A 25,186-nucleotide genomic window follows, 5' to 3' on the forward strand; every position below is an offset into this window, starting at 1 on the left:
TGTGCATGTCCATGAACAGCTTCATTTAAATATCCTGCTTGGCAAAAGTTTGTAGACACCTGAATATTCCACCCTTAGCTTGTCGTTGAACATGTTCTGTCACATGTTGAACCAGGCTGCAGGGTTTAGCTCTCATTCAGCCATGTGAGCAGTGATGAGGCCCGACACTGATGTCGTCTAAAATGGTGCTGTATGCTGCAGCGTTAAAGGCAACATTTAGAGCACGTCTATGATTCAGTGAGCTCAGATTGCCTGCACACAGCTCTCAACATGGAGGTTGTTGAGCCAGCGGCTAGCAGCTAATGGTGCTAACAACCGCTAAAGTGCTGACAGAGCTAATGGCGTTAACATGGTGGGATTGGGGGAGGCTGAAACGTGACGCCCACCCTTGTGTGTCATCTGGATAATTGTGTAAACTTACATTGTGCTCTCTATTGATGGCACCAAGCGGCAGCTTTTTTTTGAAGGCATCTGGGAGGATGCCTGTTTGAGTGTTTCCAGTCAGGACATGACTTCACCCACTTAAAAAATGCTGTGGGCACAGAGTGGAGGAGTTACACCTTAAACAGTCTCGCAAAGCTCAGTTAATGTGACACAATTGATTTTTTCCAATAGTAACCTCTTTTTAATACTAAGTCTTGAATGTTACCATGCCAACGAGTGGCTTCATTTACATGCTGGGTAGGTTTAAAGCTGTCCGGTAATTTCATAAGCTTCATACCCTTAGAGTCAGTCTTTATTATTAATTCAGGATTAATCATATCTGGTGATACTACGTGAGATCAGCTCAAAGAATTCCTGTAGAAATAGTGATGGCGATTTTAAATGCAGGACTTTGACTTGTAACAGAGTACTACTTAATGCCCATTCTTATTGTCATCTGAAGCTGCATCACTGTGGCGGTAGGCTACTGTTCAGTTACCCCCAGCTGCATTATAAATTGAATGTTAACTCAGACAGTCAGTGGTCGCTTTGACTGACAGCACGGCCCCCTGAATCTACATCATCCACCTCCAAAACTATGAAGTAGGGCTATCAGTCACACCCATATCAAGACTACTTAATGCCTAAAATGTGATAATATCTCTATGTCACAATGTAGTTTGTAGGCCAGAACAACAAAGTGCTTGTTTTCTTATACAATTTATATATCAGTATTTGTACTTTATTTTGATATGTAACAAAATACATCTCTAGTTCTTCCACTAACATAAAGCAGCTGATTACTTCCTTTAGTAGTGTGTGTGTGAGGTGATGCAACACCGGGCCTAATTACAGTCGTACCCCGACATGAGGCTGCACCATCAAGTTGGAAAAAACTCAAAATAACACCTGATCATTGATAGATGCGGCCTTCAAAATAAAACAGTTTACTGAATAATTTCAAGTTTTTTTTGGAATACAAATAAAATATGTATGAGCAATATAAATGCCTCGAGCTAGAAAAAACAAGAACTATATAAATGTAAAATATAGGGCAACACACTTGGGCTACAAATGTGGCAAGTTTGCATGAATTTTGAGCAGACACTCAACAAAATTAGGATGTGACAAGTGATGACAGCTACTTCTGCATTTCTTCTAAGTAGGCTCATTGTTTAACAGCTATATTTTAAAATATCTATAGACGCATTTTGATGTAGTTTGTTTGCTGCATTGTTGCTCCCCCCTCATGAATACAGGGCAACAATGTAGCTTGGCACGCTCTTATTTTGAAGACATAATCACTGATTTCCGGTTCCTGATTACGTGTCAAAGTGGAGTCAGTACAGTTGCATCATTACATCCGAGAGACAGCAGTGTCTTAGCAGCGTCTCGCACACCACGGGTATCATTTGAAGAAGAAGGTAAGCAAGGACTCAGTGTGTGTATGTGTGTGTGTTAATTATCTGCTTACAAATACTGAATTAAATTAAACTGATTTTTTTAAGAATGCTGCTTCAAAGCTGAAAGTATAAGTTACACACATATACAGAGCATGACAGTAGTGTGTTACTGAAAATTCGGCTTTAATTGAAATTAAATGCAGCTTTATTTGAGCGGAATTAAACAATAACACCTAATAATGTATGAGAGCTCCTCTGCTACGTTGTGAGCTGTTTAATTTATTCGCCACAGCTAAGCAAATGTTAAACAGGTAAGATTTTGAATGGAGTTTGGTGCCAGGTGCTCTCGACACAAGGGAACATAATGTTACCTTAGCTAAATGAAAATTCTGCAGCTGCTACTGGTCTAACAGGTGTGCTGTTTTAATAATGTTGAAGCTTATAGTCAGGTGTTGGTAATTATTTTTTGTGATGCATAATATTTAATTAATTAACAGCTAAGTTAAACTTCTTAATTCTTTCAATGGGGTAAGTTGAGATAACCACCCACTTTGTCTGAGACTTATTATGCAAAATTAAACATTTGTTCAGAATATGAACGAAACAGGAATTTCAAGTTAAACAAAACTTTGCACTGAGAGTCACAGTTGTTATACACAGCAGGTTATATTCACCATAGGTCAGGTAGCAGGTGGCAGATCCACAGTATTGGTGTGTCAGGTAGGAGCCTCAAACAGGCTTTGCAAATCTTTGAAATTGTGTCGCTAGTAAATAAAACCCTCCACCAAACTGTAGCCAAAAAGAACAGTGCTTCTTTCTGTGCACACCTGTAAATGATACTCATCCATTCACCAAATGTAGAGCAGAAACAATCAAGCACTGTCTGTTGCAAAAACTCCTCATGTGGCTGCTTACTCACTGTAGGTCTTGGTGTGTCAGTGTCTTTGGAGTTTATACATCTTTAAAGGGACCTGCAGCCATTTTCATAATTCATGTATGTTATTCCTACTGTCTAAGACTGTTCAGCTTCGTTTATCTGCTTGTAAAACTAACTGGTATTCAAAATATTTTATTCCCACTGCTATTCGTCTTTTAAATTCTCTGTAAATATATTTTTTATGTGTTTTTTTTTTTAAAATCTCTTATTTATAATCAGTCTATTAACTTCTTTTATTATTTATAGAACCCTTTATTCCACTGAACTCTATTTATGTGTCTACATGTCACTGTGTGTTAAAATATGGGTGCAAGGCAAGCTGCTCAAACAAATTACCCCTGATGGGATTATTAAATAAAGTTGCCTGAATCTGAATCAGAAAAATATTCACAAACATCAACAACCCTCTCCCAAATCTAAAAACTACAGTGCTAAAACTTAAATTTGTGATGTCATAAGGTATGAAGTCTGGAGCTGCTCCATTGACAATGAATTCTGAAAGATGTAGATGATACTGAGAGCACCCAGGGGAATGTTCTGAGTATATGGGCATGTTTTCTGTTTCAGCACTATGAACACTACAACAGAATGAAGCTCATTTGGGTATAAAAAAGAACTGTGGGTCCACAAGCTTTTACCCTCGGGCAGACACTACAGGATGCCCACATTTAAACTAAATTTTAGTAAAAATTAATTTATGCCAACCTCAATTAAGATGTTAAATAATGTCGGTTGATGCTTTAGGTGTTGTGTTTTGCTCATGGTGCTGTGTTGTGTGCTGGTGTTATGTGTAATGCACGAATGGCTGATGTGCAATACTCGTATCGTAAAATCAGGCTCCAATTCATTGTCTATGCAGCAGACTTTATACCCTGTGACGTCACAAGTTTAATACTTACTGCGGTAACACTTTACTTGAAGGTATCTACATAAGGGTGACATGACACTGTAATAACTATGACATGACACTGTCATGAACCTGTCATGAACATTATGTACATGTCATACACACTTATGACTGCTGTCATTAAGTGTCATTCGGTTTTTGTAATGACAAGTTGACATTGTTTGGGTTGTCTTGATTATGACAACTTGACATTAATCAAAGTGACATTACCAGAAGTTGTCTTTGTCATGACAAGTTGACATTAAATTCGTTTGGGATGTCCTTTTAATGACAACTTGACATTAACCAGGATGACATTACCAGTCTTTGTCATAACAATAATAATCATTATGTCAACTTGTCATAAACACAAAAAGAGGCGCATTTCTTGTTAATGTCAAGTTGTTATGACAGAGACATCTTCTGGTAATGTCATCCTGATTAATGTCAAGTTGTCATAATAAGGACATCCCAAACAAATTTAATGTCATGTTGTCATGACAAAGACAACTTCTGGTAATGTCACTTTGATTAATGTCACGTTGTCATAATCAAGTCAACCCAAACAATGTCAACTTGTCATTACAAAAACTGAATGACACTTAATGACAGCAGTCATAAATGTTTATGACATGTACATAATGTTCATGACAGGTTCATGACCGTGTCATGTCATAGTTATGTGGATACCTTCAAGTAAAGTGTTACCCTTACTTCTCTGGTTTCTGGCCTTGAGAGAGAGCAGCTCATGTTCTCAGATATTGATTGAACCTTTCTCTGCCATGAAAATAAGATATTGGATTCTTAATTGAGGTGGTGTTCCCTTTAATGGTCTAATTTGGTTGACAGTAGTTGAAGGAAATTCTTACCATCAGACATGTTTCACTTTTTAAACAAGCAATTTCTCAGAAAAATTAAACAGGGATGCTCGAAATTGGATTTTTTGCCAATATATAACAACTAATTTACTCGATAATCGATATTGATATATCCACTTTTTTCCCTACCTAATTTTAGTGACCATCAAGTGTCTTTTGTAGTGGAGTTAACATCATATTATGCATGCATACTCTTGTCGTGACGGCCCACCAGCAGATGGAGACATGAAATACAATACTTTTAAATATATGTAATATTCAGTTACTGTGCAAATTAAGAAAAAGCATGTTGGGTCATTCATTTTAAAGCCAGTATCAACTGATACCGATGACATGCTGGTATTATCATGCATCCCTAATCTTAACAGATAAGGAAACACTGTATTAGTTTCTCACAAATGATGGAAACAGATCAATTTAGTTTGTATGCCACGTTTTAAAATATTAGTATTTCCTTGTCTAGTTATAATCTGCACACTCATCAACACTGTACATCTGTTTTTTCTGTCTGTCTCCCACAGCGCCAAGATGTGCGGTATCTGGGCTTTGTTCGGCAGTGATGAGTGCCTGTCAGTGCAGTGCACCAGTGCCATGAAGATCGCTCACAGGGGCCCCGATGCCTTCCGCTTTGAGAACGTCAACGGCCTCACCAACTGCTGTTTTGGCTTCCACCGATTGGCTATCGTGGACCAGCTGTATGGCATGCAACCCTTACGCATCAAGAAGTTTCCTTTCTTGTGGCTCTGCTACAACGGAGAGATTTACAACCATCTCACAGTAAGACACGCAGATTGTGTTGGTATGGCGGTGGTTTGAAAAAATCTAATCTAATTTATTGTTTCGACTCTACAGAACACTTCGGTATTATTACAAAATCCCAAAACGCTCTTCAGAAAGACAATCACCCATTATTCCTGCCATGACTCAACGATTAAATGATTCAAGACCGAAATCCTTCCATCACTTTTTATGCCTCAGTGCCGCCTACACCTTTGGCCGAAGGCATTATGTTTTCGGTTTGTTTGTCTGTATGTACATACGATATGTATGTCCCCTTCTCGTGAAGACGATATCTCTAGAATGTCTTGAGAGAATTTCTTGAAATTTGACACAAACGTCCTCTTGGACTCGAGGATGTTGGCCACATCTCAAGAGTTATACACTAATTATACACAATTTTACGAAAATGTTAAATCTGATATCTCAAAGGTCAAAGGTCAGCTTCACTGTGACGTCATAATGTTCTGCAAAAAACACTTTTACGGCCATTATTCAACGCCATGACTCAGGAACAGAAGGGGAGACATTTGGTTTACCACAGAAATTTGGACCTTGGTGCAAACAGAAGAGTGTCTGACAGCGCCAGCACATGTAATTTCTAAAGACTGGTGACTGGAAAGTTTTGTGTCGGAGGAAAGTCACACAGCAGAACATATTTCACAAATATCGAAAGAGCTGATTTTAGATTTGGACCCTTCAGATAGCCACCAAGATTAGCCCATGTCAATGCAATTAAATAATTTACTACCACTTCTGCTCTGTCACCAAAAGTTCAGATTCTGTTTTTATTTTTTTCCGAAAATTCTGTGTTCTACAATTAAAACAGCTGGAGCCTATCCCAGCTGACATTGGGCGAGAGGCGGGGTACACCCTGGACAGGTCGCCAGACTATCACAGGGCTGACACATAGAGACAGACAACCATTCACACTCACATTCACACCTACGGACAATTTAGAGTCACCAATTAACCTGCATGTCTTTGGACTGTGAGAGGAAGCTGGAGTACCTGGAGGAAACCCACACTGACACGGGGAGAACGTGCAAACTCTGCACAGAACAGCTCGCTCCTGGGATCGAATCAGGAACCCTCTTGCTGTGAGGCGACAGTGCTAACCACCAAAAATATTTTACAGCAGAAGTGGTGAAACTGACAGAGATTTTGACAGTGGAAAGTAAAGGCAGATTGAGAGATCATGCACCTGAACTCATTTAATTTAATAATGCAAGCTCAGATTGATCCCAAATTTGGTGTGACAGTGTGCAGGGGTTTCCTCTACATATGAGAAAAACATAATGTGAATATCTTGATGCATTGAGGAAACACAGCACTACACCTAGAAGTAAAATAATTGGAAATTCTGAGATGGGGCATTTTGCAAAATAAGTGCTTTTGCTTCTGATAATTTTATTATCAAGTATTACATATTTCCACACTGTGGTATTGCTACTTTTGCTTTAGTGAAAGATCTGAGCACCTCTTCCACCCTTGCGACTGGCTGCGACACCATCACCAGAGCCGTGCTGCTAGCTTGGTTAAAAAATTAGAATCTTTAACACGAGCGCATCAACATTTCAGTGAGATACCTGTTGAGCCTACTCCACCAGCCTCCAACTACTCTGCTCTTTATAATGTGTAATGCACATTCACCCTGAGGGTCTTAGAGTTTTGTATCTGTTGTGAATGTTGGGCTAGACCAAATCCTGTATTTCCAGCATTACAATGTGCTACGTTTTCTGTACTTAAGAATCATTTTGAGGTGTCCTGTAGTCCATGTTGAGCCTTCACTGCTCCATCTCCACCAACTACAGCACTTAAATTTTCAATTAGCGTCGATACAAAACCTTCAATAAGTAGTCTGTTACAATTTGATCCTGATTTATGTGTATTGACACCATTTACACTCGTTTCATTTTGCTTGAACAAGTCACACATGTTGGACCACTGATCATACCTGCTACAGGTTACATATATTTCTGGATTCAGCACTGTCATACCTTTCCAGAAAACCCTGACTGGTGTTTTTGGGACAATCCCAGTCAAAGCTGCCTAAAAGTAAATTAATACATTCATCATAGACTTTCGTATTGGATAATTCTGAGCTTCTATTGTACTTATGTGTTTGCAGGACTGTATTTACTATATGCATCAAGATATTTTCAGTCCATTTTCAATGCTTGTAGAGAAACCCTCTCCTCACTGTCACACCAAATTTGGTATCAATCAGAGCCTGCATTATGAAATTACACGAGTTCAGGTGTATCATCGCCCATTCAGCCTGCCTTTTTGCACTTGTTTTATAGATAGGATGTGTCACAATATCCGTCAGTTTACCACTATTGCAGCATCTCAAGGTTTTCAGTGCCTCCCCATGAGGTTACTGTCTGAGTTGCAGAGAGAAGAGGTTGCAGTGGGGTGCCTGTGTTTCCACTCCCTGTGAAATCCTAGCAGATATCTTGTCACTGTCCCTGTATCCCTGTGAAATATGTCGATGGCCTTACAATCACGGAGCTCCTGATGGGGCCCCCCTGACCTCACTTAGAAGGCCTTGGAGACTGTGGCTGAATGGGGACAGGAGAATGGACAAAGACTATGGATATGGTAATCAGTGCCAGGAAAGAGGACAACATCCCCTCTCCTCCGTCTCTGAGATACCAGGTCAAAGACACGACCAAGGAAATGTTACCTCAGTGTTGCCAAAAGCGCTGATCTCCCAAGTGATGTTCTAAAACAATTATACGGTCATTAACCAGTCAGTCCTTGACTATGCCAGCCCAGTTTGGGGTGGGCTATGAAAGGCCTCTCAGAGTAGCTGGAGATGGTACAAAAACAATGCTGCAGGATCATCAGCATTCTGTCTTGACGACTGAGTAACAGGCGTGATGAGGTCACCCTGTGCACCCTCACCAACATACTCAAGGAAAGTTCATTTCCCCTGCACGGTTTCCTGCTTGCAGCCTCAACACCCACTTACTGACTTTGAATGCACAGGGAATTTGTAGTACCCATAAGTACGACTAAAAGACACAAACTTTAGTTTATTCCTCATGCTCTTAAATTGCTGCTGTACCCTGTCTTGTTAAACTTTAATAATTAAAAATGAAACTGAGAGAAACATGAACGGAATTTTTATAAATTTGTATTTATTTATTTTTTTTTAAAGATATTTTTTGGGGCATTTTTTTTGCCTTTAATTGATAGGATAGTCAAGTGTGAAGGGGGGGGGGGGGAGAGGGAGAGTTTGTTTGTTTGTTTAAATTTAATCCAGTGGTTTATTTGAATTTTTTAGGTAGAGGCTTCATATAAGCCTGTTTGGGCTTTCTGCCTCTCCCTGCACTGATCTTTTTTGGTAATTTCTTTGTATTTATATCTTTTATAAAGTGCTAAATAAATAAATAAATCTAAATCTAAAGACCAACATCACCATCACTTAAAGGGAATTTGTAGTATCTGGGCTATTGGTGAAAAGCTCCTTTTGTTAGTAGTAAAGGTTAGTTCTGGTTCTAGGGAAAGAGATCCAGGAGGGAAAGACCTGTGTTAACGCTAGGAAAAATGTCTGGCTTGATCTGGTGTTATTGATTAATCAGTGAACGCAACCTTTTGGGGATTTTTGAGAATGCTAGAAAGACAGTTGACAGTCAACTGTTTCAGGCTGACTGACGCTCCTATTCAAAATTGTGCTGGTCAGACAGGGTGGTGTTCATCATTAGCATGTAGCTTGTTAGCTAGCTTGACCAAAGTTGAATGAAGTTGAATGTAGCTGTGTGCTAAGATGGTGCAGACATCACACTTGCTAACATTGTCATTGTGAGCATGTTAGCATCCTGACAGTAGCATTAGCGCCACTATGTACAGCCTCATTAGCAGTGCTAGCATTGCTGTAGACTCTGTTCCTTTCCTTCCTTCGTCATTGAGCTGTAAGTCATGCTTTTTTGTTGAGTCATTGCAGCTTTTGCTCTCACTCTACAAATGTTCGAACAAAGAAAGCGACAGAAAGAATCAGCTTTTGGTAATCTCTGACACTACAGTATGGGGAGAAGAGAACCAAACTCCGTCCATGCTAAAATAAAATGAATTTTGTTTGATCCAGTGTTTTATTCGTGATAGAGAGGTATGACCATTATGTGAACACACCAGGAAACCTAAAATAATAACCCGGTCTGTGTTATTTGTCCACTTTTCTTTCAGCTTAGGAAACACTTTGACTTTGATCACCAGACTGAGGTGGATGGTGAGATTCTGCTCCATCTGTATGACCGCTTTGGCATCCAGGAGATGGCTTCTCACCTGGACGGTGTCTTTGCTTTTATCCTGCTGGACACCGCCAACAGAAAAGTCTTTTTGGGAAGAGATACGTACGGAGTGCGGCCTTTGTTCAAACTCCTCACAGACGATGGATTCCTTGCAGTCTGCTCAGAAGCCAAAGGTAATGTGATAGTTTATTACCCCCCCCCCTTGAATCTGGGTCTTTATACTCTTGTTATTAATGTTTTACAGCATTGCTCGATTTGTTGTTTTCCTGATCACAGGACTCACAAACATTACCCATGCGATGACTACCCCTGCCACCATTGTCCCCTTCCCCCCTGGGCACTTTGAGGTCTTTGATTTGAAGCAGAACGGAAAAGTTCAGTCCATTCAGATGGCGCCGTTTCACTGCTGCACCAAAGAGCCTGCTCATGCCAAATACGACACTGTGGAGAGACTGCCTTCAGGTATGAAACTATTCATTGTTAACTAGTGTAAATGGAGAGCATTAGAATGAATCAATGTCATAATCTGATGTCTCCTCAGGTTTCGATGAGGAGACAGTAAAAAGCAACATCAGATTGCTGTTTGAGAACGCTGTAAGGAAACGTCTCATGGCTCACAGGAGGATTGGCTGTCTTCTGTCAGGTAATTTAATATTCTGCCGTCTGCAATCAAACAACTCCCATTGCTGTTTGTTACATAAACAGTGATGGCAAAAAGATGAAGATGGGCGGGGCAACACAATGGTTTGAGTTGAAGGTGTGAGAAAGAATAGTATCAGTAACATTGTTAACACTGTGCTACATTACAGAGAAATACAAAACAGTACTAATGAACCTTCATTAATATAGGCCTATATTTTATCTACAAGTGCACGTCACACACTGAGCGAGCCGCCTGTTAATGACGCTGTGGGCTAATGGGCATGTAGCTACTTCCATGTTTCAGATGATACGTCATGTTTGTAGTCGACCAATGAAGATGAGTTTACATATCACCTTGGGTTCGTCCTTCACCTTCTCAAAATGATCCCACACTTTGGATTTCCTGCCCCAAATGTTATTAACTAGCCTGTGGAATAACCGCATGTACCAGCCCTGGAAATTAACTCCTGTCTGACTGCTGAGCGTAGAGACTTCCTGTGTCTGTCCTTTCAAATTAAATTCACACATGGTCCAGTCATATAGGTTTGGATTTATTTTAACAAGGTGCAGCTCCTAATAGAGTTTCACATTTGTTTGGGGGCAGCCCTAGTCATTTCTGCTACGAGGGATCTCCCAATCAACACACTAACAAAACATGGACTTTGAACCACGCTTCCCACAGAAATTTGATTCTGTCTGTGGTGGTAGCTGACCAGGGTTGGGGGGGGGGATGGATTGGACCTTCAATTAGCACCCTGTAGCTACTTCAATTCCTCCAGTGCAAACGCAGTGTCACCGGGGGTCTGATCCCGGACAACTTCAACTCCTCTCCTTATCAGCATATTTTCTGTTGCTGTCATTACTCAGGTTAAACAGGATTATAAATATGCAATTACTTTAAAACACCACATTACGCCATATTTTCCCTCACGCGTTTTTATGCAACACATCATTGTTTGATGTGGTTTGTGTCGATAATCCTAAATCATGTTGTGTGTCCTTCAGGTGGTCTGGACTCCAGTTTGGTCGCTGCGATGCTGGTAAAGCTGGCCAAGGAGGAGAAGCTGCCGTATCCCATCCAGACGTTTTCAATTGGGTCAGAGGACAGTCCAGACATCATAGCTGCTCGCAAGGTCAGTCCTTCTGATAGAGGGCTTTCACATAATGTTTTGTCTGGTAGTATTGTTAAAGGTTCACATAATTTGGTCGTAATTGCAGGGTCATTATATGAAAACATGCCATTTCCCATTCTTAATGTTTGATTTTCAAAGTACTGTTTTAAAACTATTTATGACCCTTTTTGGATTAAATAGATCCTATCAGAAATAGGTGCTGTGCCATCTCAGGCTATCTTATTTTTTATTTTTTTCCACATTTAATCAACATGCATATGTGTGTTTTGTCAACCCTGTTACGATACACCAATTAATGTTTGAAAATGTTTTAAATGCATATTGACAACAAATCTGATATACTAAGAAGGATAAATCTTCCCTTGTTACAGTGAGTGTGTTTGTACAGTGAGATGAGGTGTTTATTTTTATCCATGGATGAATATGCTCATTTGCAACTGACGCTTTCACAGCATCTTTCTTTTTAAGAACAGAATATGGAAACAAAACAATAATACCAACATTTCGTTCTGTAGATTATTGGTTTCTTTTACTTAACATATAAAATGAGTTGATTTAACATTTGTCTTTTCATTTTTTGAAATATACTAGAAAATTATACAAGTAACAGGGCTGACACCTCAGTAACAGGGTTGACAACAGTTACCATACTGATAGTTTAAGTTGCAGCTTTGGGTCTAATGAAGATAATGGGACATTCATAAACCTTTAATTCAACATGACTAATCAAAGAATATTTTGGAGACATATTTATTGAGAGGTTTTAGCATTTTTCAAAACATGAAGGATATTGAAAGGACAGTGACATTGAAATTGATCCATTGAACATGTTTGGCCTGCTCCGAAAGTTGCATAATTTCCTGGGAGTGAAATCAGCTTCCTTTTGTGAACATGCTGGTGAAAAGACAAGTAAGTGTCCTCTTCTTTTCATGATTTTTCTTAGAGTTATATGTTTGACAGAGGGGGACAAGCTTAATGTGTCAGCCCTGTTTCCACAAAAGGACACATTAAAAAGATATTTGTTAGAAATTTTTAATGTATGTAAATAACATGATATAAGCCTCTAATGAATGCACACCATGTGGTCTCATGACCTTCACCACATGGCTAGTAATGGCTGCCAAGAACATGTTTCGTCAACCCTGTTACCATTCTAGCGTAACAGGGTTGACGTAACAGGGTTAACAAAAGTATGGTTTTGCGAGTACATGAAAATATACTTTTCTTACCAATAGCATTTACATTATATACATGGTTTTACAAATTTCATCGCTAGCTGAGAGGGAAATTGAAAAAATTGTGCACTTGGTGACAAGTTTTTGAAATTTGGCATAGTGTAAGGTATGGGTATAAGGTTTTCAAAAACCAAGTTGGGATAGCCACAAATTTCAATATGGCCCTCACCAGAGATTTGGATCTGTTCCAAATTGTAATGGGGTCCATGTTGGACCATGTTGTACCAATCCACCAAGTTTAACACCATGACAAATTTCAAAAACTTGTCACCAAGTGCACAATTTTTTCAATTTCCCTCTCAGCTAGCAATGAAACTTGTAAAACCATGTATATAATGTAAATACTATTGGTAAGGAAAGTATATTTTCATGTACTCGCAAAACCATACTTTTGTAAACCCTGTTACCATCAACCGTTTAACGCTAGAATGGAAACAGGGTTGACAGTAACAGGGTTGACGAAAAATGTTCTTGGCAGCCATTACTAGCCATGTGGTGAAGGTCATGAGACCACATGGTGTGCATTCATTAGAGGCTTATATCATGTTATTTATGTACATTAAAAATTTCTAACATATCTTTTTAACGTGTCCTTTTGTGGAAACAGGGCTGACACAATTAGCTCGTCCCCTTCTGTCAAACATTATATAACTATAAGAAAAATCATGAAAATAAGAGGACACTTAATTGTCTTTTCACCAGCATGTTCACAAAAGGAAGCTGATTTCACTCCCAGGAAATGATGCAACTTTCGGAGTAGTCAATTATCTCAGAAAGGGTGTTTTCGTTAAAAGTAACAGGGTTGACGACTACCTGGTGACCCGACTAAATTGATGTTTTTTTACAACATTTTACATATATTAAGAATAAAACCCATTCATGAATAATGAAAGGACACTTGAGGCTTTATATAGAAGTTTATGTTTTTATGATAGTTTGACTTTTTTGGACCTTAATAGCTAGTAAAAGTAGAACAATCATATTGAGCGACAGGCCATTTTTACAGCTTTTGAATGATGCTTCATACAAAAAGGTGTTTAAAACTCTTTGAAAACAAAATAAATAAAATTTTACATTGTTTTAATGTTACAAGAGATATCATGGAAAATAAATTCTAAAATGATTATAGTGTATTTATTGTTTATTGACATTTATAGCACAGTTTTGTTCGAGAGACATAAAATGGTACGTTTTCTTATAATGACCCTGCAGTTAAATTTAGCTTTTTTTAACTAGCAAACAATTATTCTGACGACTTACTTTCTTCGGACAGTCTATGGTGTAAAGGGTTTATGGTGTGTTGTTGAAAAAACAAAGTGGTTTGTTTGTCAGGTTGCGGCTCACATTGGCAGTGAACACCACGAGGTGAACTTCACTGCAGAAGAAGGAATCCAAGCTGTGGAGGAGGTGATCTTTCACCTGGAGACGTATGACATCACCACCGTACGTGCCTCTGTCGGTGAGTGGAGGGTGGAGCATGCCAGGAAACGTAGTTAATGAAAAATGAAAAAATAAGTTGCATCAAAAGATATAGAGTGTAACATGGCTTTCATGACTCTGAATACTTGTAATAGTGTCCCAGTGGCAGGGAGGTGGAAGGACCGCAGGTAGGGCTAGCTGTTAGCTTCCAATACGCTGCATGCAGCTCTGTAGTGAAATAAGATTTTACCCATTTTAAATAGTAAAAATATAGACAGATAGAAAATCAATATGTGGCAGTCAATGTTGATATTGTGGCGGGCTGCCACAGAAAAATCAGTGTATGGGAAACAATGAGATTTATATTTATTTATAATTTCTGTTGTTATTTCTCAAAAAAAGGAACGTCCAAATCACCAAATTGAAAAGGGAATATCTGAACAGTCAAATATTCAGATTCAGCCCTGCTTTAAAGCTGCGCTGGCGACTGATTCAGCTCTGCCAACGAGGCATTTCAGCAGTCGGGAGTAGTGTAGTCGTTTTTTTTGTCTGATAGGTCGCCTCACGTTTGTGCTGGTCGATGTGCTCATTCATGTGACAAAAACGTGCCGGCTGCACCCCTACATTCCCTTCCTCCCGATTGGCTCATCTGAATCACAGTGAAAAGCAGGGAGATTAGTTAAGTGGTGAAAGAGGTCAATGGAGGCAACATATGGGACATTTACTGTGTCACAACACAGCACTACATCATTATATTCCTGATGACTATATAGAATCTATGATCCAATAATCTGGTCCAGTTCATCAAAAAAATGAATCTGTAAACGTGAAATCATCGGACGTGTGTATGATGTCATAAGCAATTAAAGATGATTTACTAAAGTAGCATATATTTATGTATTATACGTTAAATGTGAATTAATTTTGTAATTAGATCATTGAAACTTTATTGTGATTTGAATTTTTACATCATTTCATTTGTGACCATATGTTTCTTAATGGTCTCATTTATAACTGTAATGTTTTAGCTGGTAGTTCTTCATGCCATTATTTATGGTTGAATTTTGGCACAGAAAATTATCTGCACAAAAAGAACATCTGTTCGTAATGTACAGCCTTTTGTCACCAGTGTTCGTGCTTCAATGATAATCAATTATCAAGGCTGTTCAAATCATCCTTTATTATTGTAGCCATCTTTCAAACAGTCATATATGCACTGTGATTATATATTATACTGATTTGTATTAGGACGCCTTCATTATTCTGATCTGACAGTTTAGGTTGCCATCTCTTTGTGATCTCTTCTTTGTGTTTCCTCCACTGCAGGGATGTACTTGGTGTCAAAGTACATCAGGGAGAAGTCAGACAGTGTGGTGATCTTCTCTGGAGAGGGCTCTGATGAGCTGACTCAGGGATACATTTACTTCCATAAGGCGAGTCCTCCAGACACCATCAACTTTTTTAATCTGAATGAAAATACCAGAGTAATGTGATTTTAATGACATTAAATGTAATGATTTTAATTGTCTTATGCAAAACAAATGTTTTGTGGTAATTGTTTTGGGCCACATAGTCCAGAAACAAGAGGAGAATCACAAAAGTCAAGGTAAATTCAGACACAGGAGGCTCTGTGGCACATAAACCATGTTGTGAAATGGAGTTGCTCAACACGGAAGCAATAAAATGTGGAAACCACTACTCTGATTCAGTAGAGGAGCAGCCACCCAATGAACTGGGAAAAAGAAACAGAAGTAAGGAACAATATCTGGAACCACCTTATTAACTAAACTCCCTGAAGGAATAAAAGGCTTGTGCAACTGCAGTCATTTAACATTAGCTGTAACTCTCGTCTTTGCTGTCCTCTAGTGGCTGAATATGTCACCTGCAGTGATGTAGAAGTGAACTCTCCTTTTACTACAATCTATCTCTATTTGACAGCTATCACTGACGAGGGACAGGGAGATAGAGATCAGGATGTTTGGTGAAAGTATTCTGGGGACGCAGCATGTACATGTATGCTCCTTAGACTGCTGGGAGGACACCCTTAGGTTTTGTTTTTAATCAAAGACTATGTCATGTCAGGTTATATTAACCAAGTCACTGTTTTTAACCTTTTCTACTCTGAGGCCTATGTTACTGTCTTTGAGAGGCTGGAACAGGCTGAGCTCTAAAGCTGGAGTGAAGATACTGGTGTCATATGAAACTAGACGTGATGAATCCACTGGTACCAGACATGTCGTGTTAGCTTGTCGGGAAGGAGGTTAAATAATTCTACAAAGTTTGGCTAAAATTTGGCAAGGAAAAAAACTGACATGGCCATTTTCAAAGCAGCCTCTTGACCTCTCACCTCAAGATATCTGAATCAAAGTAGGTTCTGTGGATTATAACTGTACAGTTTTGGACAAAAAGCCATGCAGCTTTGTGCATGCGGTACAAATGTGTTATTTTCTGCCATTTTAAAAATGGTGTATTTGAATATTTCTGCATACTGGGGTTGCTAAATAGTATTGGAAATGCATAAACTTGGTGTGCCTGGAAAGCTGAGAGTCTTTAGATTCAATTAGCCTAATTGTAGGCTAAATGACCAATAGTGACCTCTAGGATAATCACAGCCTCTTTAACTTTACAGCCACCACCTAGAGATAATAACATTTCTGCACCAAATCTGTGAAACAAATGAAACAACTTATGAGACATAATTGAGCATAGGAATGGCCTTCATATACTTCCATTATAATGTAGCAGCTCATACAGTAGCTGACTTATATGTTAATGTTCTTTGAGTCTTTAATGAGACATGGCAACACATTAGCTGAAAGAGACACTGGTCAAGAGACAGGTGAAGGAAGAGACAGAGCAAAGATTGAATGAACTTAAGTTGATCTGTCGTGCTTTACGTGCAGAGTTTTGCTGGACATTCATTAACAACGTGATCTCATCCCCACTATCTGTTGATGCTTAGGCAGAAGCCTGTGGGCCTATTATAATGGCGCCGGGGGGCGGTCTTATGCGTTGTATCCTGACGCAGGGGGTTGGCAGGTATTTATGTAGAAGGGATCTCATTGTAGACAACGAAACTACTTGGTTAGGGTCAGGAAAAGCTTTGAACACAAGACATGAACACCTGTCTCCTTCGTCTAAGTCCTGTGCTTGTTGGACCATCCACCTAAGCAGGCTTTCATCTTCTGAAATCTGTCAGTTGCTCTGAACATCTAATAATGATGTGGACGGGTTTATATTGGAGCTGGTTGAAAGCTTCTCATACAGATGCTGAAAGGTGTCCCTGGTGTCATTATATTGATGCCAGGAACACAGCCCAGGCGGTGTATGTTGACGCCCTGTTATTTATTCACCCATGCATTTGGAGTGAATTTTTCCTAAAGTGTTGGTGATGACATAATTGTGCTCCTCCTCCAGGCTCCAACTCCCAAAGCAGCTGCAGAGGACAGTGTTCGACTGATGAAGGAGCTCTACCTGTTTGATGTCCTCCGTGCTGATCGCACCACGGCTGCACATGGGTAACGCCTGTCACTTTATTAAACACCACTGCAATGTGCAGTCACTAAAACACTAAATCACACTGAAACATAAAAACATGAAACATAAACCAGCAAAAGATGTGTCGTCCCCTGTTGCACTCCTTCTGTGCAAATTTTAGAAGTTGGATTTGGAGTTATTTTGCATTTTTGCTTGATTAAACAACATAATTGATTATTACATTTTCTGTTCATCATACTTTATGGCTGGCTCAGTGAAAAGATCATCTGTCCCTGTACTCAGAAACAGAGCATGCTCCGTCAGCACACTTCTGTTTTTCTGTGCTTTTATTTAGCAAGTCACCTAATTAATTGGGCAGAAAAACACTGACATGAAAGACCGACATTAGAAATTGCACTAATTAATATTGTGCAATAGCTTTTAAGTGTGTTAATTTCAGTATCCCTGATGAAACGCCTGAAAGGTTTTAAGATCTCATCTTTAATTTAACCACGAAAAGGTAAAATTAATATTGCATTTTAATTTGGAGCCAAATGTGATTAATTAAACCTCAATAATGAGCCTAAATATCTGCAGTAATGAAAGCCATCAAAGCCAGAAAGATCAAGCTGTTTGTGATATAAGTAACTGAATTAAAAATTAAAGAACCCCAATGATAAACAGTGATAATTAATAGGAATGGAGCTGGTAACCTTTTTATAATGCACCAGTGGATGAATAATATATAGTTCAGGTTTGTGGGCAACAGTTAATGTGCTGTACTCTGTACCTATATGTCCACTGGCCATTTCTTAGTTACTTATCTGACGTTCCTCTTTATGTTTCAGTCTGGAGCTCAGAGTGCCTTTCCTGGATCACAGGTTCACAGCGTACTACCTTTCTCTGCCTGAGGAGATGAGGGTCCCCAAGGTCAGTTCATCTGTGCAGCTGCTGTGTTCTCTGAGCACACAAACTAGTGTTCATGTCGCAGTTAAAACATGCAGCAGTCTTTGGAGGCAGCGCTCCAGCACGGCTTTATGTAACAATAGTGTTGTCTGTAATGGTCTGAGCAGCACGGAGTGGAGAAGCATCTGCTGAGGGATTCCTTCAAGGATGTCAACCTGATCCCAGATGAGATCCTGTGGAGGCGTAAGGAGGCCTTCAGTGACGGGATGATGTCTGTGAAGAAGTCCTGGTACGTCTGTCTGCAGGAGCACCTGGAGTCTATGGTATGTGTGCTGCGTAAAACTGAGCTTTTGTTTAACAGTACAGGGACTCAGTCACCTGTGCATTCCCTAATTACTGACACATGAACTCACTTTGCTTCTGAAGCAGTCAAGATAATTGAGGAAGCTCTGAGAGGCAAGGTTGTTTTTCCTAGGCCAAGTTTATCTCCTATGTAAACAAAAGGTTTTACCCTCTCTGTCAACCACCTACAAAGGTCCACTGTAAAAAATAACACAACTATGCAGTGGCACCGGCAGGATTTTATTTCATATGCACATGAACCACCCGCCTGCAACATCAAAGAGAAGGAGAAATCCATGTTTTTGCACTAATGTAAACAATACAACGCCACCATAACACTCTGATTCTCCTGCTGCACACATGTCAAACACCAGCCAACAGACAGGGTTTAAACAATCATCTTTACAGCTCTCATACAGCAGCAACAGCGTTCTGATGAATAGCCATTGGGTTGCAGGTGGGTGAAATAGGTCCTTACATCATTAACGAGGGAAATTAATTACATTCTCTAAAATGAGAACATAGCAGAGCAGAGCTGCAGAGCTGCTGTCCGTTGTTGCTCTGTTCTCATCAAGAGAGATGCTGTGTGCATTTACACATGACGATTTGAAACCAGCAACAGCGCTGACAGACTGCGGTATTAAATCTCTCTGTCATTTTTAAAATCCTTCCAAGGTTTTGAGGAATGCCTCTACACCTTGTCGTTCACAATCTGTACCTTTCATTGTTTGTTTTCTCTGTCATTGTGCTCTTGGCATTTATAACATTTATACTTTGCCACATGGATAATTGTGATTATGTATCTGTAGAAAAACAGATAAAACCAAATCGATCCTCTTATGCTTTTCACACTGGTCTTTGTCTATTAAAGAGAACACCACCATTAAGAATTCCATCATGTTATTTCCGTGGCCGAGGAAAGGTCAGTCATTATTTCAATCAGGATCACTTGAATCAAAGAAAACTTTATTTCCATTGCAATTTGATAATTGGCGGTACGGCTCTGTTCTGGGAACTCTCTGCCCTTCCATGTGCCTACATGGAAAGCCAAAAGCAGAGAGAGCACACCTCCCCGACCGAGAGCAGCAACAAAGACCCCCCAGGTACAGAACAGAGCAGCATCAGAAATGACATTTACAAGAAGTGGAGCTGGGGTGGAGACGGGTTGCAAAGAGGCTTGCACAAGAAGCAGCAACAGTAGGCAGGCTAAAGCAGTTTAAATAGGGCGCACTGAACGAGATTTGCCAATTGGCTGCGTAGAAAGGAATCATGTGATCTAATAGCAATCAGCTGATCGGGCTGCTTGATCTCAGCTGATGTTGCTGGGATACCTGAACTAACGCTACACTCAGTGTGTGTACATGAGCTCTCTCAAAGCCAGAAACCAGAGAAGTAAGGCTCAAACTTGTGATGTTAGAGGGTATTACATCTGGAGCTGCTCCATAGACAATGAAAGGGACAATTCATTGTCTGTGGAGCAGCTACTGAATTTATACTTGATGACATCACACATTTGAGTTTAAGCACTCTAGTTTTCTGGATTTGGTCGACAGTTGTTAACTTAAATATTTGGACTGTCCTAGACCATAGCAATGACATGTATAACTTTTGAAAATGGGCATAGTTATCTTTAAGAATCACTTGCTCTTGTGTTGGTTCGTTGAGCCCAGTCTCACTCCAAAGTCGTTGAAATCCAGCGCTTGTGCAGTGACTTGCGGCGTCAGAAACCAATGAAAAAAGGCGTCCTTCAACATGGCATGATGTGCGACCGGTTGCCGTTATAGTTTAATGACACAGCGGGACAAGAGTGAAAGTTAAGGCAGCAAAAGTCCAACTGGGGCGGGCGAGAGGGGTGGTGGATGGGTCCAAAAAACACAGACTTTCACCCGTGAGAAGGGTGTTTGTGTCCCCTAAGTTTCTAAACCCAAACCCTGTTATTTTTTCCTAAACCCAAACAGATGTTTTTGTGGTTGAAGGAAAAAAAACATCAATTCTCAGTGTTGTACTGATGTAGTGCCTTTATTTTGAAAGAGACTGTATGTAAACAGTAAATTTCCTGTGGAAACAGAAGTGTATTATGAAAGAAGACAATGCATGTAACAGACAGAACTTGACACGGCGTCCCAGAACGTCAACAGTGAGAATGTGTTGGTTCATTGCTCAGACTGTCATGGCTTTAGCTGCTGATCTTGACAGCGCAGAGTCTTGTGTCTCTTTTGATGCAACCAGCAGGAGATGATATAGTAAAAGAAATATATTTTGTTTATTATTTGCTTGTTTTTCAGTACATTTAGAGAAACACATAAACACCTTCGTAGCCCCACAGTGTGTGACCTGCTCTCTGTCTTCTCCCAGGTGAATGATGACGAGATGGAAAAGGCTCACAAGACGTTCCCTCACGTCCCTCCATCCACCAAGGAGGCCTACTATTTCAGACAGGTGTTTGAGAAACACTACCCAGGCCGGTCTGAGTGGCTCTCCCATTACTGGATGCCCCGCTGGACCAACGCCACTGACCCATCAGCCCGGACCCTGGCTATCTATAAACCTGATAAAGACCAGTGATTCACTGGAGCAGCTGCGTCTGTCAGTCAGCAACATGTTGGCCTTCTTAGAGAATTCTGTCTCATACTTAGCTTTACTTTGTTAAAACTCAGATTCAGATTAACTTATTTGGAGCTAGTTATACTGTACATGAAGTTTGTCACACTGTGATGGAGTTGGTCAGACTCTGATGTAGCAGTACCAAGAAACAATTCAACAGAGGCTTTCTTTGCCTGAGCTGCCTCATCAAACCCAAAAGCCTCAGTCAGACATAATGGGTGCCACATAGGTGGTTATCAAGTTTCCTCTGTTTGCCATGTCTTTCTTCCTCAGGCTCCTTACATGTTCCCATAAAACGAGTCAAATAACGTGTTCAGTGCGTCACTCTTAAAATTGGTTGATGGCGTGCCGCCTTCTTCGACCTTTGAAGAATATTAAGAAAGGATCACAGGATAAAGCAGGAGGAGGAAAAAGCATGCAGGCAGGAAATGACTAATAGTGTAAATTCAGTTAATATGAGTATTTTAACAGTCATTTTTAACATGACAGCTGCACGTTCTTTAAAGGAGCTATATGTAAGAAATCTAAAGCAAATAGTCATAAAATCCTCCTAATATGTCACAGAGACTAAGGACTAATGTTCATATAACATACTGATCTCACCGACAACAATAGTACAGCCAGAATATTCGCATTTACAAAAAAATTTATGGTCCGCAAATCATGTTTATGTTTTGAATTTGTGTTTTGGCCTGTTCCTCACCCACCACCATCTACCAGTCACACAGTCAGTAGAGTCTCAGCATCAGTTACTTTTACGACTGAGCTACAGCAGCACGGCAAGCAGCATTAGCAGTGTCCCAGTACATAACATTAGCAGTCTTCTCAGCTGTATCCCGGCAGAAGCGTTAGCAGCAGAGAAGCCGGACTTGCTCCACAATTTATTAGTAACGTTTCAGTCCTCGGGCGGCACGGTGGTGTGGTAGTTAGCACTGTCGCCTCACAGCAAGAGGGTTCCCAATTCGATCCCGAGTGGGGGAGCCCTTCTGTGCGGAGTTTGCATGTTCTCCCCGTGTCAGCGTGGGTTCTCTCTGGGTACTCCAGCTTCCTCCCACACTCCAAAGACATGCAGGTTAATTGGTGACTCTAAATTGTCCATAGGTGTGAATGTGAGTGTGAATGGTTGTCTGTCTCTATGTTTTGGAAAACAATTTGTTACTGTATGATCGGAATGTAGGCTATACAAACAACAGATGGTTGGACTAGCGTGAACTCATCAGCAACTCGGTTGAACACAGCGTCAAAATATCTAAACAAACTGATTTACCCGAACAAAATCGATCAGAACTAGAAGACGTCGTAGGCGCCTCCTGTTTTCAGCATTTCTTCTCCGTTGATTCATCAGACAGGGAAGAATAAAGATAGCACACGCCACAACGCGTGACGTATGCCTGCACGTCGGCCACGCTGATTTGCATGAAGTGGTGTCTTATTTCTCAGGGAAAGATCTCTACCCTAATATTTCTCACTTCCCTCATCGAGGGTTATCTCGCAAACGAGGGCACTCAATACCAAGTGGAAGATTTAAGGGGTAGAAATGGGATTGGGCCTTAATCTTCATCATCACCTTCTTCGCACAGCAGAACTGTGTCAAGTTTTTAATCGGTTTCACACATTTTTCCCGCCCTTGTTCCAAACAGATATGACATATCTTACAGAAGGACCCAAAACTCTATTGGACTAACTGTGTTAAACAAAAGGAAAACATTTTTTCACAGCCAATATATACTACTTGTATAATTATGAATCTCTAATGCACCTGAATGAAACTTTTCAACCAGCAATCCTGCACCTTGGTGTTGCTATCTGCAAGCATGGATCAAAGAGGCATGTAAGAAGAGTAGAGACCATTCTGGGAACATTTCTGGCAATATTTTGTGAGTGTTTGAGCATTTTGCAAACAAAACGTGTCATTTAGGCCAGACACTTTGTGTTTAAGCAAATGATAAAAACTGTAAAATAGTGAACAGAGAACAAAGAGAACACTACAAACATACTCAGCAGTTCATTGAGAGCAAGAACATTGTGAATACATTAAAACAGCATTGCTCAGATATTCTGCATCACATGTAAACTGTAGGTTCTCTCGACAAACAAACAAAACAATGCTATAGTTAGCGCTGCTGTAATTGCACGCCTTCATTCGGTGGCACTGATGTAACATCATGACTCAGCAATTTGGATAAAGTGCTTTTATAATGTTTTCCCTCAGCTGAGAATCTGTATCACTTGTAGATACACACTGACTGTAGAGTGACGATACTTAAGGAGCTGTGAGAGGCACTTTTTATCTGATTGAAAGCCGAAACTCGTTAGCCATGCAGCATGAATTGCCATGGCGATGTATCCAGATTAAAACAGAGCCACTTTTATGTTGTGTAAAAATGTGGCTTTAGATTCAACATGCCTCTCGAACCCACTGATCCCTCTGCTGTTTGGGGAATTACAGTAATTTTATTTGTGTTTTTAATTTACATGCACACGCGTAAGACTGCGTTAAATCCAGATAATGAAAAGTAAATGTATCAGGAGAGGTCAAGAGGCCACAGGCTTACACAGTGGACCTCCGCTTAAAGAGAAACACAGCCACTGATACTGCTCTTAATCCTGTTCAGATTCCAAGTGTACTCTTAATTACGGCCATGCAACTACCAAACACTGGATGCCAAAACAGTCATGTGCAACATGAAAGCTTTTATCTGACAAACTCCATCAAAGTCTGACAAAGATCAGATTAAGTTAGGATGAGACTGGTGTGTCAGGTTTATATCATCACTGCATTCAAAGGACCTACTTGTGTTTAAGTTGTACTGCAAATTAAGTTTTTTTTTATTGTCGACCATTTTCCAAAGCTGACAATTAATCACAGTTTTTATTTCCTACCTTCCAGGCAGCCACTGGTTTCTGTTCAATCCATTAGTCTAAGAAATGAAAATGAACGCTCAGACTTGAAAGTTGCTCGAGATGGGCGATCCATCACCGTTAACACCTCGTCATGTTTTGGGTGCCTTATGATATATAGTCGCAGCAGATGTGTGAGCAGCTGCGGTGAAGCTGTAAAAGCTGCCTCGAGGAGCTCTAGCATCCCAAAGTGAGGTAACACGCTGTCCCGGCTTTTCTGTTGTGTCAAGAATTATTTTATTTTTGTCAAGGGCACAAAAGTGATCATGAGCTACTGTATCGTCGTCTTGAATCCAAAAATAACCGACCTCATACGTCAGTCAAAAGCACTAACTGGATTTAAGGTTACCGTCTGAGTCGTAGACGCTGTAGCTGCATAAATGACCATAGATGTGATGATAGATATATTTTAATAGGTTAAATGGATTATTTAAAGCTGCTAACACCAAATAGGCTGATGCTTGCTGACTATTATATTACACTGTGTGTCATGGGTAGAGGTGTCGTATGTGAGCATTGTCAGTGGCTTCTTACACAGTTTGACACTTGCTCTGCTGTTTTCCCATTGGATCTTGGACTGGCTATGCAAACACATTTGTTGCGAGTGTGTGCGTTGTATAATGCTGAAGTGAGGGTAGTATTGTCAAGCTTTGGACTATAATGTGAAGAAGTACAGTTTAGTTACCATTACAAGATTATGCTACAGCTAATCTGACACTGAGGAAAAATTAAACATAAGTGTCATAGTTTTCAATAGAGTTTATTGCAAGGCTGCATTCATTATATTTTTATTTCTGTGATTCTTCCCACCTCCTAACATTACCATTATCTGTCTGATTTGTTTTCTACTCATATATTGTCTCTGTTTCATACTAATTGCTGCAAAAATAAATTCACCTCTTGGCTGGGAAATGTGTGCCTCATGTAGTGCCTCTGTTGTCCACCAGAGTGCGCCCTCACTCCGTTT

General features: G+C 40.0%; 1 protein-coding gene across 1 annotated transcript; it reads left to right on the forward strand.

Annotated features, from left to right (window-relative positions):
* The first annotated feature begins 1,751 nt into the window (after positions 1-1,751).
* asns (asparagine synthetase) lies at positions 1,752-25,131 on the forward strand. Its single transcript, XM_050034259.1, has 12 exons — positions 1,752-1,847; positions 5,049-5,304; positions 9,496-9,733; positions 9,837-10,022; positions 10,102-10,203; positions 11,208-11,335; positions 13,903-14,029; positions 15,316-15,422; positions 17,407-17,507; positions 18,315-18,396; positions 18,540-18,695; positions 21,070-25,131. Exons 2-12 carry the CDS (start codon positions 5,056-5,058, stop codon positions 21,277-21,279), a joined length of 1,686 nt encoding a protein of 561 aa, XP_049890216.1. The 5' UTR covers positions 1,752-1,847; positions 5,049-5,055; the 3' UTR covers positions 21,280-25,131.
* The last annotated feature ends 55 nt before the right edge of the window (positions 25,132-25,186 follow it).

This window comes from Epinephelus moara, chromosome 22 (genome assembly GCF_006386435.1).
Source record: "Epinephelus moara isolate mb chromosome 22, YSFRI_EMoa_1.0, whole genome shotgun sequence".
NCBI classification, from domain to species: Eukaryota; Metazoa; Chordata; class Actinopteri; order Perciformes; family Serranidae; genus Epinephelus; species Epinephelus moara.